Here is a 15,251-nt window from a genome sequence, read left to right as displayed (position 1 = left end):
CCAATGGTTCACAAGGTCCCTGTGCAAGATGGCCGCACATTACCTACGAGTTCCCTTTGCAAGATGGCCGCCCATTACCCACCAGGTCCCTGTGCAAGATGTCCGCCCATTAGCCATGAGATCCCTGTGCAAGATGGCCGCCAATTACCTACAAGTTCCCTGTGCAAGATGGCCACCCACTACTCCCGAGTTCCCTGTGCAAGATGGCCGTCCATTACCCACGAGGTCCTTTTGCAAGATGGCCGTCAATTACCCTGGAGGTCCTTTTGCAAGATGGCCGCCAAATACCCACAAGGCCCCTGTGCAAGATGGCCGCCCATTGCCCACAAGGTCCTTGGTGCAAGATGGCCGCCCATTGTCCACGAGGTCCCTGTGCAAGATGGCCGCACATTACCTAAGAGTTCCCTTTGCAAGATGGTCGTCCATTACCCACGAGGTCCCTTTGCAAGATGGCCGCCCAATACCCACGAGGTCCCTGTGCAAGATGGCCGCCAATTACCTACACGTTTCCTGTGCAAGATGGCCACCCACTACCCCCAAGTTCCCTGTGCAAGATGGCCTCCATTACCCACGAGGTCCCTTTGCAATATGTCCGTCTATTACCCAGGTACTTTTGCAAGATGGCCGCCAATTACCCACAAGATCCCTGTGCAAGATGGCCGCCCATTGCCCACGAGGTCCCTGTGCAAGATGGTCGCCCCTGTTAAACTGTCGCACTTTAAGAAGACGTCACCGTCCACCAAGACCCGCTCCGTTTTCCATTTCGTGATGGCGCGCGGTCTGCACGGTGAGGCGTGGGGGATTGTTCCGCTCGCGTTGCTGTTTAACTACATCCACGCTACTCCGTTGTTGTCACCGCGTGCATACATGCCGTCGATCGTGTTAACTTGGTAATGCGTTGCGTAGCGCGTTGGTTAAAGTGGTCTTAACTTTATTACCCGTCGTTTGGTTTGTGTTATCCAACGGAGGCCTTTCTGACTAGGCCGCGTATTTTCGGGTGAAAATGTTCAACGTTTAAAGTGGAACATGACGTTTGTTTTCTAGCGATATATTTACACGTCGCATCCAGACTGTGTGTTTATACAAACTATAGTCTACATATTTGCACTCAAGTTTCGTTCGTGGAAGTTTTAGTCGCGGTGCTATCCATAGGAATCTGGAATTTCCGCCTTTTGATTGTAAGGAACATTTTGTTTTATCACAAATATATACGACGGCAAGGTAGCGGTGGACATGTATTTTGGGGAAGCGTGATTCAAATAATAGCGCTGCGGTATGTTTGTTAGAGAATGGTTATCGAAATAAAAACGTTACATCGTGTGCAGTATTTAAACACGCTACGATACCAAGAAGATGAATCCCTGCAGTCACGAAAGCTTTAAATCGAAATTTAACCGCTACGATAAGTTTGCTCTATCCGTGTTGGCTACTGGTAGCATCCAGTACGCCTGTAACGTCGTGAGCTCTGTTAACCCGTGGCTCTCGCTACTCGCCTGGCCCCGACTGAACCGTGGGGTCTGGCATGCGTGTGGCCACGGAGAGAAACACCCGTGAAAGGGGGGAGGAATCTGCCGACAGGACCCGTGGAGACGTGGGGTCCCCTGTGCGATGGCTCCTTACATGCGCGCACACACACAAACGCAATTACCCACAACACACATTTCACACGCACAACAACAACAACAACCCCCCCCCCCCCCATACACGCAGTTCGTGAATGGAACTAAAATTGAGCTCTAGATGAGAGCCCAGCCCAGTCCGTGATGACAAACACTGCGCAAATCTGACGAGCTTCGGTGCCGTGTGATCTAATGGACTATTGTACCTGAGACTGGGCTGTGTGTATCTACCAAGGACTGAGTTGAAACTATGGATACTGCATGATTTGCCAAAGACCGGTCTAAATTGCGTAATTGTCGAGATTCTAAACTCGTTTGCACTGTGTATCATTTCAGGCTGTTGGTGGCTTTGACTGGAGAAAGGAGGGCCATTCCAGCTCAATATCCGGAGATTCTCACAATCTTCGTGTTTGTTTTGTGTCGTGGAAGATAGATGAAGAATGAAACGGGCCATTTTTCACTCCGTAAAGAGCTACCGAGATGCGTATCCTCTGCTTGTCTCTCAAATTTAGTTCTACCTGACGACGATTGCTTGTGTTGCAATCGAAACGTCGTATTCTATTTCATTTATTTTATTTCTACGTGACTTTACCGAAAGAACCAAAGAGTAATTCCGGCAGTCACGAAAGCTTCAAATCAAGTTTTAACTACTAGACTGTTTATTCTAATGTATAGTGTGGTATTTAATGGAGTTGCCAAGGAATAGAAATTCCGGAGTAAAATGCTAAAAGGGAAAAATGGAAACGTTGAAAATGTAGTGAAAAAACTAAAGTAATGGAGCAATTAAAACTCTCATACCGAGTTTAAAGGTGAAATTCTAATCCTGAAAGGAAGATTTGGCCAACATACCCAATATCTCCATTTCGTGGAGGCCCTTGTGCCAGAATGGCTTGAGCAAGCAATTGTCAACGTTACATTTGAGAAAATGGATGTCAACGACTAATGCAGGAATGTAGGAGGAACATCTTAATTTGATTTGCTGTAAAAGATTGACCGGAGCAAAAAGAGCTCTTAGTGTTGAGATTATCCAGAACGGCTACATTAGGCACCAAGTTTAGATTACCTTTAATCTTTATTCTGAACCATGGAAATGTGTTTTCAACCTTTTTGCAGGCTGCTGCTACAAAGTAAAATAGTTTTACACTGGATGTATCAATTTTTGGGGTTATTTTACTTTGTAAAGGTTTTCTGCATTGAATGTAATGTAGATTGTATTTTGTACCCCGTTTCCCCGTTTAAATGTTGTGTTTTCATGGACAATGTTCACTTGATCATTATTAAAAGTTCAAAAGGCAATGTTCCATGGGTTTTATTTAAAAAATGAAACGCTATGTCTTGTATTACAGATTTCCAGAGATTTTTGGGTTAGATGGCGTACAAATATAAATGCGTCATTAAAACCAACGTCGTACTGTGTTAGTAATGTTGTGGCTTGGCTCTCCAACACCGGTGTGCTGTACTAGTGACGAATTGTCATCGTCTGTTTACGTGACAACCCTTACTAGTTGGCTGTGTATTTATGCGATGGAACCCAAAAACCTCTATGCAGTGAAAAGTTACCAGTTAAAACTCATTTAATCTCATTACGTTATACAACGTTTAGGCTGCCAACCGATACAGCTTTTGGAATTCTCACCTCAAACTTGTGGATTTTTTGGAGCACTTTTGGCATCACTTCATGCACTGCAATACCTGTTTTCCACTAAACAAATGGGTCAATCTGGTGCCCAGAAAACCAGACTGCTCCAATGTGCTTGTGAAAAATGGGAGTTTGCTAAACTTTTCCAGTACGGCCTGTCCTAAAAAGGTCTTAATATAGCTCAGGACTGACTGCCAATGTCACAATTTGGTTAAAATATTTGTTTCCATTTTCTCACCTCTGCTTCAATACCATTCATGCAAATGATTGATACATAGTAATCGATGACTGTACACTTTAATGCATTGTAAAACCTCTTAATCATTGCATGCCGAATTATAGTGCCAGAATGCAACTCATCCTAAAATAGTACCCTTGCCATGCATATCCCGAATCTCCAAACTTACACAAGTGTGGTATAACCTGAATCTTGCAACATTGTCGGTGCTTGTGTTAACGTAGTTACTAATTCAATTATCCACAAACGCAAACCCGATTAACTCTTTAGTAATAAACACTTAATATGCACTGAACTGTGCTGCTTTGCGTGGATGACTTATAAGTGGATCTGCAAAGTTTCCTGCAGTGTCGAAGTGGTCCTGGTTAGCTGGGTGGCACGTATGTTGAAAAATGTTCACACCATAGCCAACTATTCAGAAGATTAGTTCAAATCCCCGTTGGGGTAAACATCCCTCCGAGGTGGATATGAATGCCACTTTGAAAAGTGGGTTTACACAAATCCCTGCCATAAAAATGGGAAATTACCACTATCCAACACTCATGTGAGTAATGTATGAATGTGTATAACTTGTGATGAGACATGATCAACATCCTATAAAATCAGACTGCACGTCAACAGGCCAAGTCAAATGCAATTGAATTTGACAAAAAAAAATTCTAAGCCCAATGATTTACCACAGCCCACTGCAGCCATAATGTAATATATACAAGTGGTTATAGAGGCTTGGGAACATGTGTCAAATCAATTATCAATGTTTGATGTATTCTCTTAATACCATCCTTTATATACATATTATACAATAAGTGCATTGTTAAGGGCTGGTTTGAGAAATCGGGTACCACGATTTGCATTGAAACTTGGCCCCACTAGGAATGTGGAATTTCTACTGACGGGGGATTCCCCAAGGCGTTTAATAGTACTCTTAATGTATCAGAAAGGGGACACTGTCTCAAGCAGCAGCGTTAATGCCTTAAAAGCCCCCAGCTCCAACTGTAAAAGTGTCTCGGTGGCTTCGTTTCATCCACATTGTAAGTGCTTCACTTTAGGCGAAGGCCTTAAATCTCATCCAAATGATGTGCACGAGAAGGCGTAAAATGGGTTTGGTTAAATCATTAATTCCAAGTGCCGCATGTGTTTGCAATACGAACAACGCTTTGATCAATGTACTTTCCAGCAACAATTTTCCCATATTAACAATAACTGGATTTTCTAGACCACATTCAAACTTGTACTCTTTCCAATTTACATTACAAAGTGAATTCAAAGTGGTAAACAATGCTTCCCCAATTTAATTAGCAGTGGAGCCTCCCACTATACAACTCACTTCCAACTCAGTGTGGCAAGTGGCAGAATCAATAAAAAGTCTCTTGCTCCGGTCATTGTGTGGACCCAGCAAGCCATGATATTCTGCAAAGAAAAGTGATGTAGGGATTTGCAACAGGCAATTGATACTGTCCATAGGTTTTTTTTGGTGAGATCGCATGAAAAAAAATGTTGTTAAACCCACCAACACTCCACATGGCCAATTGGTAAGGTTTGTTCACGTTAACAAAACGTGCCAATTTGTTACTAGTACAGCACACCGGTGTGTTGGGAGAGTAAATACACAATGTACAATTCGAGTACGACCTTTCCCCAGTAATTACAACCGGCATCAGGCGACAGCCAGATTGTGACGGGTTTAACGACATTCATATGTACGCACTCTAACCCAAAAAACCTCATGGATAATATTGGTCGCGAGATCCTACGTCATTGGAACCTCATATGCCAGTAAAAAATATAATAGTTTTTTTACCCTTCTATCTGGCAACAAAACTGACACCTTTTTGTTACAAGGAATCATGTTTGCATAGACCACAATACCTGTTTTTTGTTTGCATTATGGCTGCAGGTATTGTGGTCTATGCAAACATGATTCTGTGTAAAAAAGGTATCGGTTTTGTTGCCAGATAGAAGGATAAAAAAACAATTATCGAGATCCTACGTGTGAACTAATACTGGTTTGTGATTTGCATCGCTCCTGAATCACCTCTTCAAAAATGGAGGAAGCCGTCCACGATATATATTTTTATATAAAAGTCAATGCAAATCAGTCTTGGGCTATGTACACATGTAGAATTATTTTAACAACTTAACAATATCACCAAGAGTGTTGAACAAAGTTATGATTTTTCCAAGACCAAGACAAGAATCAACAAGAATTGAACAGCGCATGACCTTGGTGTGTTGTGACATTCTGAGTAACACAGTTGACCCATCCGATTAAATTGTTCAATCCATAATGATATTAAGGCAGCTTCCACATCCTGGCTTGGGCCAACCTATACCGCACAATCAACCTCATCAAAGATCGTTTGGGACATCTTCATTCCTGTGTTCTAGTTAAAACTAACAGTAACTGTTTTGCAAACAAAAATCTACACGTGTACACACCTTTACCCAGTCAGGTTGGGCGAATGCAGAGGCAATGAGATATTACAGCCGTGTGTGTTGTAGTTAATGGTGGGGCCTCAAGGCAAAGTAGAGGTACCGTTTCACACTTGGGGGGGGGGGGGGGGGAAAGGGCACACTCTCTATTCATGAGTGCAAACCATGCGATGGAAATAAACAAAACATGTGGATGGCATATAGGGCTTCCAAAACGCCATTCCTTCCCTCTCCCACAGTATCATCCCAGATTTCTAGGTTTCTCCCCAATTATGTCTTCAATCTCCCTATCTCAGTCATCTTATACCCCTCTGGCCTTTCTGGACTCGATCCTTCCTTGCCTGTCTATCCTTCCTCCTCTATAGGTACCCCCATGCCCCCACCACGTCATCCCGTTCCTTCCCCGTGCAACCCTGTCAGTAGGGGTAGAGCGGATGCCACCAGGACAGGATGCGCACGCTGACCTGGTGGTGCCCGTTCTACTCTGCCTCGCCTCTATCCTTCGTCGCCTTCCTTGCCTCTCCCCCTGCCATCCCTTCCCTCCCTCCCTCCCACGTGCGACCCTGTCAGTAGGGGTAGAGTGGGTGCCACCAGGGCAGGATGCGCACGCTGCACACGGGGTCGAGCACGACGAGGGGACCGGCGTCGATACGACGGCGCGTCCGCCCGCGCGGAGCTGGCGAGTCGACAAACGCCAGCTTGACGCGGTGGTGCCGCATGTCGGTGCTCACGGAGATCATCAGCTGCGCACGCAACGGGCAAACGGCACGAGCGCACCGCGTCACGCAAGCACAATACGTGGCACGCGCTGAACGTGCGCATTGTCAACATGTGCGGAATACGATACGCGGCACAACGCAAACAACAAGTACATGCACAATACTCTGGGTCTTTCGGTAAAGTCACGTAGATAGAAAACATTTTTTTTCTATCTACACGACTTTACTGAAAGACCTAAAGAGTATGAATTCCTGCAGTCACGAAAGCTTTCAAGTCAACACGCACAATAGGAACACAACGCTCAAACAATCCAAGCACATGTAGAGTGCATATACAATACAATGTAAGCCCAATGCTTACTACAATTGGAGTGCGCAACGCAAATAAAGCCAATATAATAAGGGTGCTCCCCCCCCCTCTCCCCTTACCTGCGAGAGCGTCATGCCCATGACGACGGGCACGAGGATGAAGTTGAGCACCGTCACCTGCAGCAGGCAGCAGTCGCCGTCCGCGTTCTCGCTCACCCCCTGGTACTCGCGCGGCACTGCCAGGGCTGGCCGTGTCACCCCCCTGGGCGTCGGCCCTGTCCCCCCCTGCGTCAGAGCACAACACCGACCACCGCACGCATGCGTCATTCCACCGCCGCCTCTGCGATTTGATGAATCATCACGATTGCATACGCACGCACGACACATTTTGCTTGGATGTAGATGTTATATTTAGCAATGTAATTCAAATGCCGTGACTTTAAGCTTTCGTAACTGCAGGAATTCATAGTGTGGGTCTTTCGGTAAAAGCACGTAGGTAGGTTCAAAGAAAAAAACAAAAACCTACGACGTTTCGATCGCATCAGGCTGATGACGACCGCTGGCGTTGCAATCGAAACCTCGGAGTTTTTTGTTATTTTCATTGACCCAAAGAATAGCAATTTAAATGCCATTTGTTAATCCACTGCTTGATGATGGCATCCGCTCACTGTCTTGAAACATGGGTGGGGGTCGTTTGACTTCACCACACTTGGCAATGTGGGTTGATGAGGGGGCTGTGACAGGACCAGTTCAAATACCACTCGCCACTGATTTTAGCCATGAACAGTAAACTCAGGTCAGAGTTCAGTGCAGTGTACGAACCTCTTAACCATCGCTACTATCAAATTACTGAGGGTAATGTTTCTAGTTGCAATCCGCACTGCATAGTTGAGAAAGGTGGTGGTGCTTTGGCAGCTCAGATCCATTGGGGGGAAATGCCCCATTCCCTTGGTGGTGAGGGCTTTATCTCCCCATTGGATGATCATTGCTCATTTCCCAAAGGGATGAACAAGCAGTCAACCCACATCCAGGACTTGACTCACAAGCTACAGGTACATTTCAATGTCAACGACGCGACAATCAAATGGTTGAGTCATTTTGATTTATAAATCTGCAATAACTACACAAGAATCCACGCTGTACATCACTCACACCTCAGGAATGTCACTCGTGAGCGAGTTGGTGAAAATGCAGCATCTTGGAAGCCAGTGCTGCAGAGTTCTGGATCTCACCTGTTTTCTAAATTTGAAGTTGAACTCCCACTTGTGCTGCTCCTGGCTGTGTGTGCCGCAGTTCACCCTTTTGTGCCATGACATGAGGCACTTGGGCAGACAGCAGAACAAGAGCACAGGAAACCAACGTGCAATGTCACTCCCAGACGAAGCAACGAATTTCATTTGAGTTGTGTCCATTCGACAACCAAGTTATGAACACATTCCTGCGGAGGGAGCTGGTAGGAACGTTGGGTTGCTCGGTCAATGGCCAGGGTCAACGGCGGCGTGGTGTATTCCGCAAATATGCCCGACTGTGAGGGCGGGCACAAGCCGGCGTGAGTAGGTTAAACATTGAGTTTTATAAGGGCACCACGGGGTGACCAGCCCCTCCCCACCCAGCCCCACCCCCCACCCTCCCCACCCAGCCCCTCCCCACCCTCCCCATCCAGCCCTCCCCACCCAGCCCATCCCAGCACGACGAACGGACACAATAATCCCCTGTGGGCTGGTGTAACCAGGAGGTTCCTACCAGTAAGAAAACTACGACTTTCATACAGCATATGAGGACTGAAAGGGCAAATTACTGACCCAGTGGACATCCAAACAACATGCACTTTAGATGTTATATTCTATCGCACTGGGGCTTTCTGCAGGGTGTCGGGGCGTGCTTGTGCACTATCACACTGTGGCTTGCTGCAGGGTGTTGGGGCGTGCTTGTGTACTATCGTACTGTGGCTTGCTGCAGGGTGTCGGGCGTGCTGTCGGGCAGTGGGGGCAGGTCCTGCACGCGGCTGCGGAACGGCTCGTAGAGGTGGCACAGCGAGCGCACCACGTTGGCCTTGAGGCCGCGTTGGCACCGTGCCACCTCCTCCAGCTGCAGGCGTGCGGGCAGCTCCGCACCACGGTGATAGTATCTGCACGCGCACAGAACGCAAACGTCCCGCGTGAAACCTGCACAGGCTGTCGGGGTGGGCGCTGTTAGCATGCACCCAAGAGGGCCGGTGCAGTGCACAAATTGCCCCTTTGTCAGAAATTTACGTTAAAAAACCTAGCGATTGATGGGCAACTCTTCAACCAACCCCAGTTCTTTATGCAGGGGGTAAACAAGATTACATCCTTCACTATAAAGCCAATTTCACGTGGATGACTACCAGCATTCACGATGAAGTGCGCAATAAGCGTTTCACACATATACAAGACTTATGCATGAAAATATTTAACATAGGCAAAGCAGTTTTGCTGCACAGCTTGAGTTCGCATGACAAAAAGAAAGTTGACCTATGTGCAGTCAAGGAGTGGAACCAGTGAGGGGGCATTTGGTAATGTGTCCCACAAAACTACGGTTTTAAGTTCTCGCTTGTTATGGAATAAAAATTATTCAATGTATAAACAACTCCCAATTAGAAACGTTGTTGGTTGTGTAAGAACAAGTTTGTGTACAGTAGCAGCACTTTTTTGTACCGTAGTTCATATTCACACTGCAGTTAAAATATTATATAGTTGATGCATGCTCCATAAGTTAGCATTAACACGTACAATATTTAATATTGCATTTTACCCACATGAGTGTAAAAATTTGAAATTTATAGCAAGCGAATAATATAAACTTAAGTTTCTGAATGTGAAAGAAAAAAACCAGAGGACCCGGAGAAAAATACACGTGACCACGGGGAGAGAAAACACGCAAACTCCAAATATACAACAGACGTCAAAAGGTTGGGGATCGAACCCACGAGCTCCTGCACACGAGGCGAGGTAGTTCAACATCTCGCCACTGTGACACCCTCTTGACATCACACGCGAAGCCCTCCAGCCAGGCCCCACCTGCGGTAGAGGCGAGCCCAGAAGACCGTGGTGCAGGTGACGAACCACGCGCGCTTGGAGATGAGCGCAAAGCGGCCCACGTCTTCGGGCCGGATGTACGCGGCCAGCAGCAGCCAGAGATCCATGGGGAACTCCTGCCCTCCCTCGTCACCATCGTCCTCTGCCTCTACACAGCGGGAACATTGTAAAAAGAAAGCGTTGTTTAGTTGCGACGCACTAACAGAAGCATGTTTAATCGGTAGTATAGCCGTCTGTTTACATCTTGAATTATTGCGTTTGTCATTTAAAAAAAATATTTTGCCAGAAAATAAAATGCATCTAATGGAGTAATGATATGAAGATGTTTTGCAAAGCAGACAATACGATTATCGCCGTAGACCTTACATCGCACGATATATTGCAACATCATCATATCACAGCAGCCCTTAATGTAAACGGCTCGTGAGCCATCGCGCAGGAAGAAACTGAAGGAGCTCACTGCTGGCCGGCTTGCTTCTCTTCTTGCGGCTCTTGGCGTTGGCGTGATGCTGGGACTGCGACAACTCCTCCCCGAAGTCGGCACAGTCCGTGTCGTCCGAGTCACAGAGGCCGGCATCCCCCAGCTGCACGCCAACCCCCGTCACAGGCACCATCGACGCCTCCAAGCCACACAGCAGCTTTGCTGGGACACAAACCACGCACAAAGACAAACATCTCCTGTATAACCTACACAGCCTATTGGGACAAGGGCTGTTATAGCCAAGGGTGGCACAGTCGGGTTTTTTACAATCGGGTTTAATTGTCTTTTATATTAAACCCGATCATCTGAGATTGGGAGAAACCCGGTTTAATTGGTTCTAAAAAAAAAAACCCGATGCCTGCCGCTGGAAAAATCGGGTTTTTTCCACCCATGGTTATAGCAAGAACCTATGAAGACCAGAACAGCACAAGGGGCGGTGGTTTGGCCCGTACCAAACATGGCCGCCTTCATCTCTCCAGTGCTGATATTTATACGTATGTGTATGTATGTCAAACTTATTTCGCACCCTACACAGCCAACTGTGCCAATCGGAGGATCCGGGGAAAGGACAACAAACTCAACACAAAAAGCAGTTCTAAAGAAAGGGGCATACACCACACCAGGTGCTCATTTATGGCCGACACATATTTCCATATTTCACCTTTAATATCACTTGAGATGGAACATCTCCTTACGAAGGGCATCCAGAGTGTCGATTGACACATAGATCGCTAATACGATTTGATGTGGGAGAGGCCTAGAAAGTGGTTCCGATACCACCCGTCACTAAAGATAGCAGTGGCCAGGAATCAAATTCAAGTCGCTACATTCATAGCAGTGCATGCAGATCATCATTGCAGCTACGCTCCTCCACTGCTCCCTATAAAAAACACACACCGAATGATGCAATAGCTTCCCTTTGCTCAGCAATGCAGACGTAACGAACGTGCCAAGTCTATTACGAGCACAAGCTCTCGCCGTGTAGACACAGGGTTCCTAGAAAATGTTCGATAACTTTCCAGACATTTTCAAGACTCTTAGGGTTCATTCTTAATGTCTGACCGTTAGAGACATGTTTCAAGATATTCACGCAGACTTTAATCGTTGATAAATTCTGCATAATCATTTGGCTGAATGGACTTTCCAAAAGTCATTCCGCAGCATGGTAGCGTAATATTACAACAAGGCATTTGTATCGGGTCATTTGTATTCTGGGGAAAGGAGGCACCACCATTTACTTCATGGCAAGAGAGAGACTCGGTCATAACATAGAGCAGAGGAAGGTCTTGAGCTTGGAATTGAAGAGGGGTAAGAGAGTGACAACTCGAATGTCTGGGGTAACGGGGAGTCCCAGACGACAAGAGAGCCAGCCACACATAGCTACAGACGACTGCCCAAGTCCACAGTGCTGAAGAGACCACACCTCAACCGCGGTGTTCTCACCTTCTTTGTGTATGGCGTTCACCATGGCCTTCTTCACCCGCCCGGACTTTACCACCGCAGGGTCTGTGTTGGCGAAGTCCGCGACGGTCACTGCACGCACACACACAGACACGTCAATCCATGTCGCGTCACACACACGTTGGACGGATTGTAAAGTTCAAACGCACAGGTGTCCCACAGTGAGATTGCCTGCTTAAGTTATGGGAGTTGATTAATGACACCACATCCAATGGGAGCTTTCCTATAGTAGGATGTTTGCTAAGGGAGGGGGGGGGTCTTAAATTATGATGGGTAACATCGTCGAATTTAAATAGAGGCATCGCACATGAAGGTGGCCTTCTTAGGGCGGTGCTAACATTTACGAAATTACATTCCAATACAGAGCTATCCCACAGTAAGTTATTATTACTACGTGCTGTAGAGGGGCATTTAAAATCAGTCTCATGGCCTACAGATTCCAACCGCCAGCGTCCCTTTGGCAGTCAAGTTTAGTAAACAAAAACTGCATTCCATGTAGGTTTTTTGTTGGTTAGATCGCGTAAAAATGTGTCGTTAAACCCGCCACCACCCGACACAGCTAATTAGTAAGGTTTGTCACGTGAACTGAACATGCCAATTCGTAACTAGTGCAGCACACCGGTGTGTTGGAGAGCAAATTCCACAATGTTGTGGAGATGTTGTAGATTTGCTCTCACATTAAAGTAAAGGAATTAAATGTAATTGTTTCTGTTTGATTTTCCTTCATTCGCATGGTGAGTTACACAGATAAAGTTACTGTTCTGGATCGGCAACACGTTATACTTGATGCAATGGGTGTTTACTTGTCATATTATTTGCACGGACCGTAGATATCACGCCACGGCTAAACTGCATAATCATTAACCACAACGATCTTCATGATGGTGATTGCGTTTATGACCCTTGAGCTACACACGATTTAAACCTTTAAAACGGACTGCATCAGCAGCTTTTCCCCCTCTTTTTTCTTCCTGATGACGAACGCTTGCGTTGCGATCGAAACGTCGTAGATTTTTTGTTATTTTCTTTGAACCTATCTACGTGACTTTACCAAAAAGACCCAAAGAAGATGGTTATTTTTTTTTAAATAACCTTTTCACCACCATAAACCGGTCAAACAACTGCTGTTAGCCAATTGCGGAGATGAAGCCAGCTAATAATGTTCTGTGTAAGGCATCCTCGTGACCATCGTCTGGATGCCAACGGCGCCGTACACTCTGAATTGTCAATGTTCTAAGTGGTTTAAAGCTTTCGTGACTGCAGGGATTCATATTCTTGGTTCTTTCGGTAAAGTCGCGTAGAAGGGAAATCGTAAATAAAAATAAAACAATAAAATCCTCACGACGATTCGATTGCAACACAAGCAAATCATCATCAGGTGTGAAAACCACAGAAAGAAAATGTTTTCACAAAACTACAGCAAGAAAACATTTTCACAAAACCACAGCAAAAACATTTTCTTGCTGTGGTTTTCAACACCTGATGATGATTGTGTTGCAATCAAAACGTCGTGATAATTTTATCGTTTTATTTTTATTATTTCCCTTCTACGTGACTTTACCGAAAGAAGCAATAATATTCTAGATTTGAAGCTTTCGTGACTGCAAGGATTCATACTCTTAGGTTTTTTCGGTAAATTCACGTAGGGAAACATAAATAAAGTATCCACTTGGTGAGGGAGTCAAACATTGGTAGCCTTTCGGATATAATTATCTTACCAATGTGCTATGAAGGGACATCGGCCGAAACGTCGCACATTATATATTTTCCTTTTTTTATGAATTGTTGATGAATGCTGTTTTATAAAATATATAAATGTACTGTACTGTACCCGCCCTTGCCATATGCGGACTTTCCGCCACGGGCCGATGGCTGTTGGACAGGGCACGAGCACCGCCTCAATGGAACATTTGAGCAGAACACAAACAAAACATCTCTTTATCTGTGTGGGGTGGGGGGAGAAGAGCTTTAGAACTCATCGGATTCCTCCAGTACAAATATTAATCTTCTTGGTTCTTTCGGTAAAGTCACGTAGAAGGAAAATAATAAAAAATAAAACATAAAATAATTCTTTTATTTTATTGTTTTATTTTTATTATTTTCCTTCTACGTGGCTTTACCGAAAGAACCAAGAAGATGAATCCCTGCAGTCACGAAAGCTGTAAATACAAATATTAAGTTTTAAAAAAACAACCTCCTTTACCAAGATGGCCGCTTGACACGTGACCCCCCCCCACCCCCCGGGAGCCCCTCCCCTCCCCCCCGCTAACCCCGCCCCTCGCGCGCCTCTCTCCTCAACGTTACCGGCGTCTCCGCACGAGTCGCCGCCACCGCCGCGCGACTTCAGCCGTTGTCTCTGATTCCCCTTCCTGGGCATCTTGCGCGACTCGCCGCCACTCGCGTCGCGCTCACTGCCATGACGGCGAGCAGCGCGACGCGGAGGAAATTAAACATTGGAGCCGACTGAGCGGCAGCAGCCCTCCTCCCGGGTCGGCGGCCATGACAGACTAAGCCCCCCCCCCCCCCCCAGTCTGCCTCCACGCCCCCTCCCCTCCCACCGGACCCCCCGCGCCCTCCCCCTTCCCTCACTTCTCCACCCTCCCCTCCGTCACTCCCCCCCACACTCCCTCCACCCCCCTCCCTCACTCCCCCCCCCTCACTCCCCCCACCCTTCCTCACTCCCCCCCCACCCTCCCTCCCTCACTCCCCTCCCTCACTCCCCACACCCTTCCTCACTCCCCCCCTCCCCCTCCCCACACACCCTTCCTCACTCCCCCCACCCTCCCCTCCCTCACTCCCCTCCCTCACTCCCCTCCCTCACTCCCCACACCCTTCCTCACTCCCCCCCTCCCTCACTCCCCCCACCCTCCTCACTCCCCCCCACCCTCCCCTTCCTCACTCCCCCCCACCCCTCCCCCCCCCCCACCCTCCCCTCCTCCCCTCCCTCACTCCCACCTCCCCTCCCTCTCCCCTCCTTCACTTCCCTCCTCCTCACTCCCCCTCCCTCACTCACTCCCCTCCCCCACCTCCCTCACTCCCCCCACCCCCTCCCTCCCCCCACCCCCCTCCCTCACTCCCCTCCATCCCCTCCCTCACTCCCCCCACCCCTCACCCCCCCTCACTCTCCCCCTCCCTCCCCCCACCCCTTCCCTCACCCCCCCTCACTTACTCCCTCACACCCCCCCACCTCTGCGCTGCCACGCGACTCGAGCTCATGGGGAGGACCGCCCAATGGAGACTCCACGTCACCATTGAAGAGTGACGTCACCATTGAAGAGTGACGTCATGCCACCGAG

General features: G+C 47.3%; 1 protein-coding gene and 1 non-coding gene across 2 annotated transcripts; one reads left to right on the top strand and one right to left on the bottom strand.

Moving 5' to 3' along the window:
- Nucleotides 1-1,467: 1,467 nt before the first annotated feature.
- On the top strand, nucleotides 1,468-1,623 carry LOC133348095 (small Cajal body-specific RNA 14). The gene has a single exon (XR_009755774.1).
- Nucleotides 1,624-5,556: 3,933 nt separating this feature from the next.
- TMEM183A (transmembrane protein 183A) lies at nucleotides 5,557-14,496 on the bottom strand. The gene is made up of 8 exons (XM_061559842.1): nucleotides 14,260-14,496; nucleotides 11,938-12,027; nucleotides 10,474-10,656; nucleotides 9,996-10,161; nucleotides 8,902-9,085; nucleotides 8,190-8,279; nucleotides 7,078-7,242; nucleotides 5,557-6,672 (listed from the first exon to the last, which is right to left on the bottom strand). Exons 1-8 carry the CDS (start codon nucleotides 14,330-14,332, stop codon nucleotides 6,496-6,498), a joined length of 1,128 nt encoding a protein of 375 aa, XP_061415826.1. The 5' UTR covers nucleotides 14,333-14,496; the 3' UTR covers nucleotides 5,557-6,495.
- Nucleotides 14,497-15,251: the final 755 nt, after the last annotated feature.

This window comes from Lethenteron reissneri, chromosome 26 (assembly GCF_015708825.2).
Source record: "Lethenteron reissneri isolate LAM-NWPU_2019-01 chromosome 26, ASM1570882v1, whole genome shotgun sequence".
NCBI lineage: Eukaryota > Metazoa > Chordata > Hyperoartia > Petromyzontiformes > Petromyzontidae > Lethenteron > Lethenteron reissneri.
This window is presented reverse-complemented; position numbering and strand designations above follow the sequence as displayed.

Coding starts and splice junctions, on each gene's coding strand:
- TMEM183A (XM_061559842.1), bottom strand. CDS start 14,332: ATGCCCAGGAAGGGGAATCAGAGACAACGGCTGAAGTCGCGCGGCGGT. Junction 8,280..8,901: donor ACACCCTGCAGCAAGCCACA/GTACGATAGTAC, acceptor TGTCTGCCCAAG/TGCCTCATGTCATGGCACAA. Junction 7,243..8,189: donor ACTTCAAATTTAGAAAACAG/GTGAGATCCAGA, acceptor GCTCTGACGCAG/GGGGGGACAGGGCCGACGCC.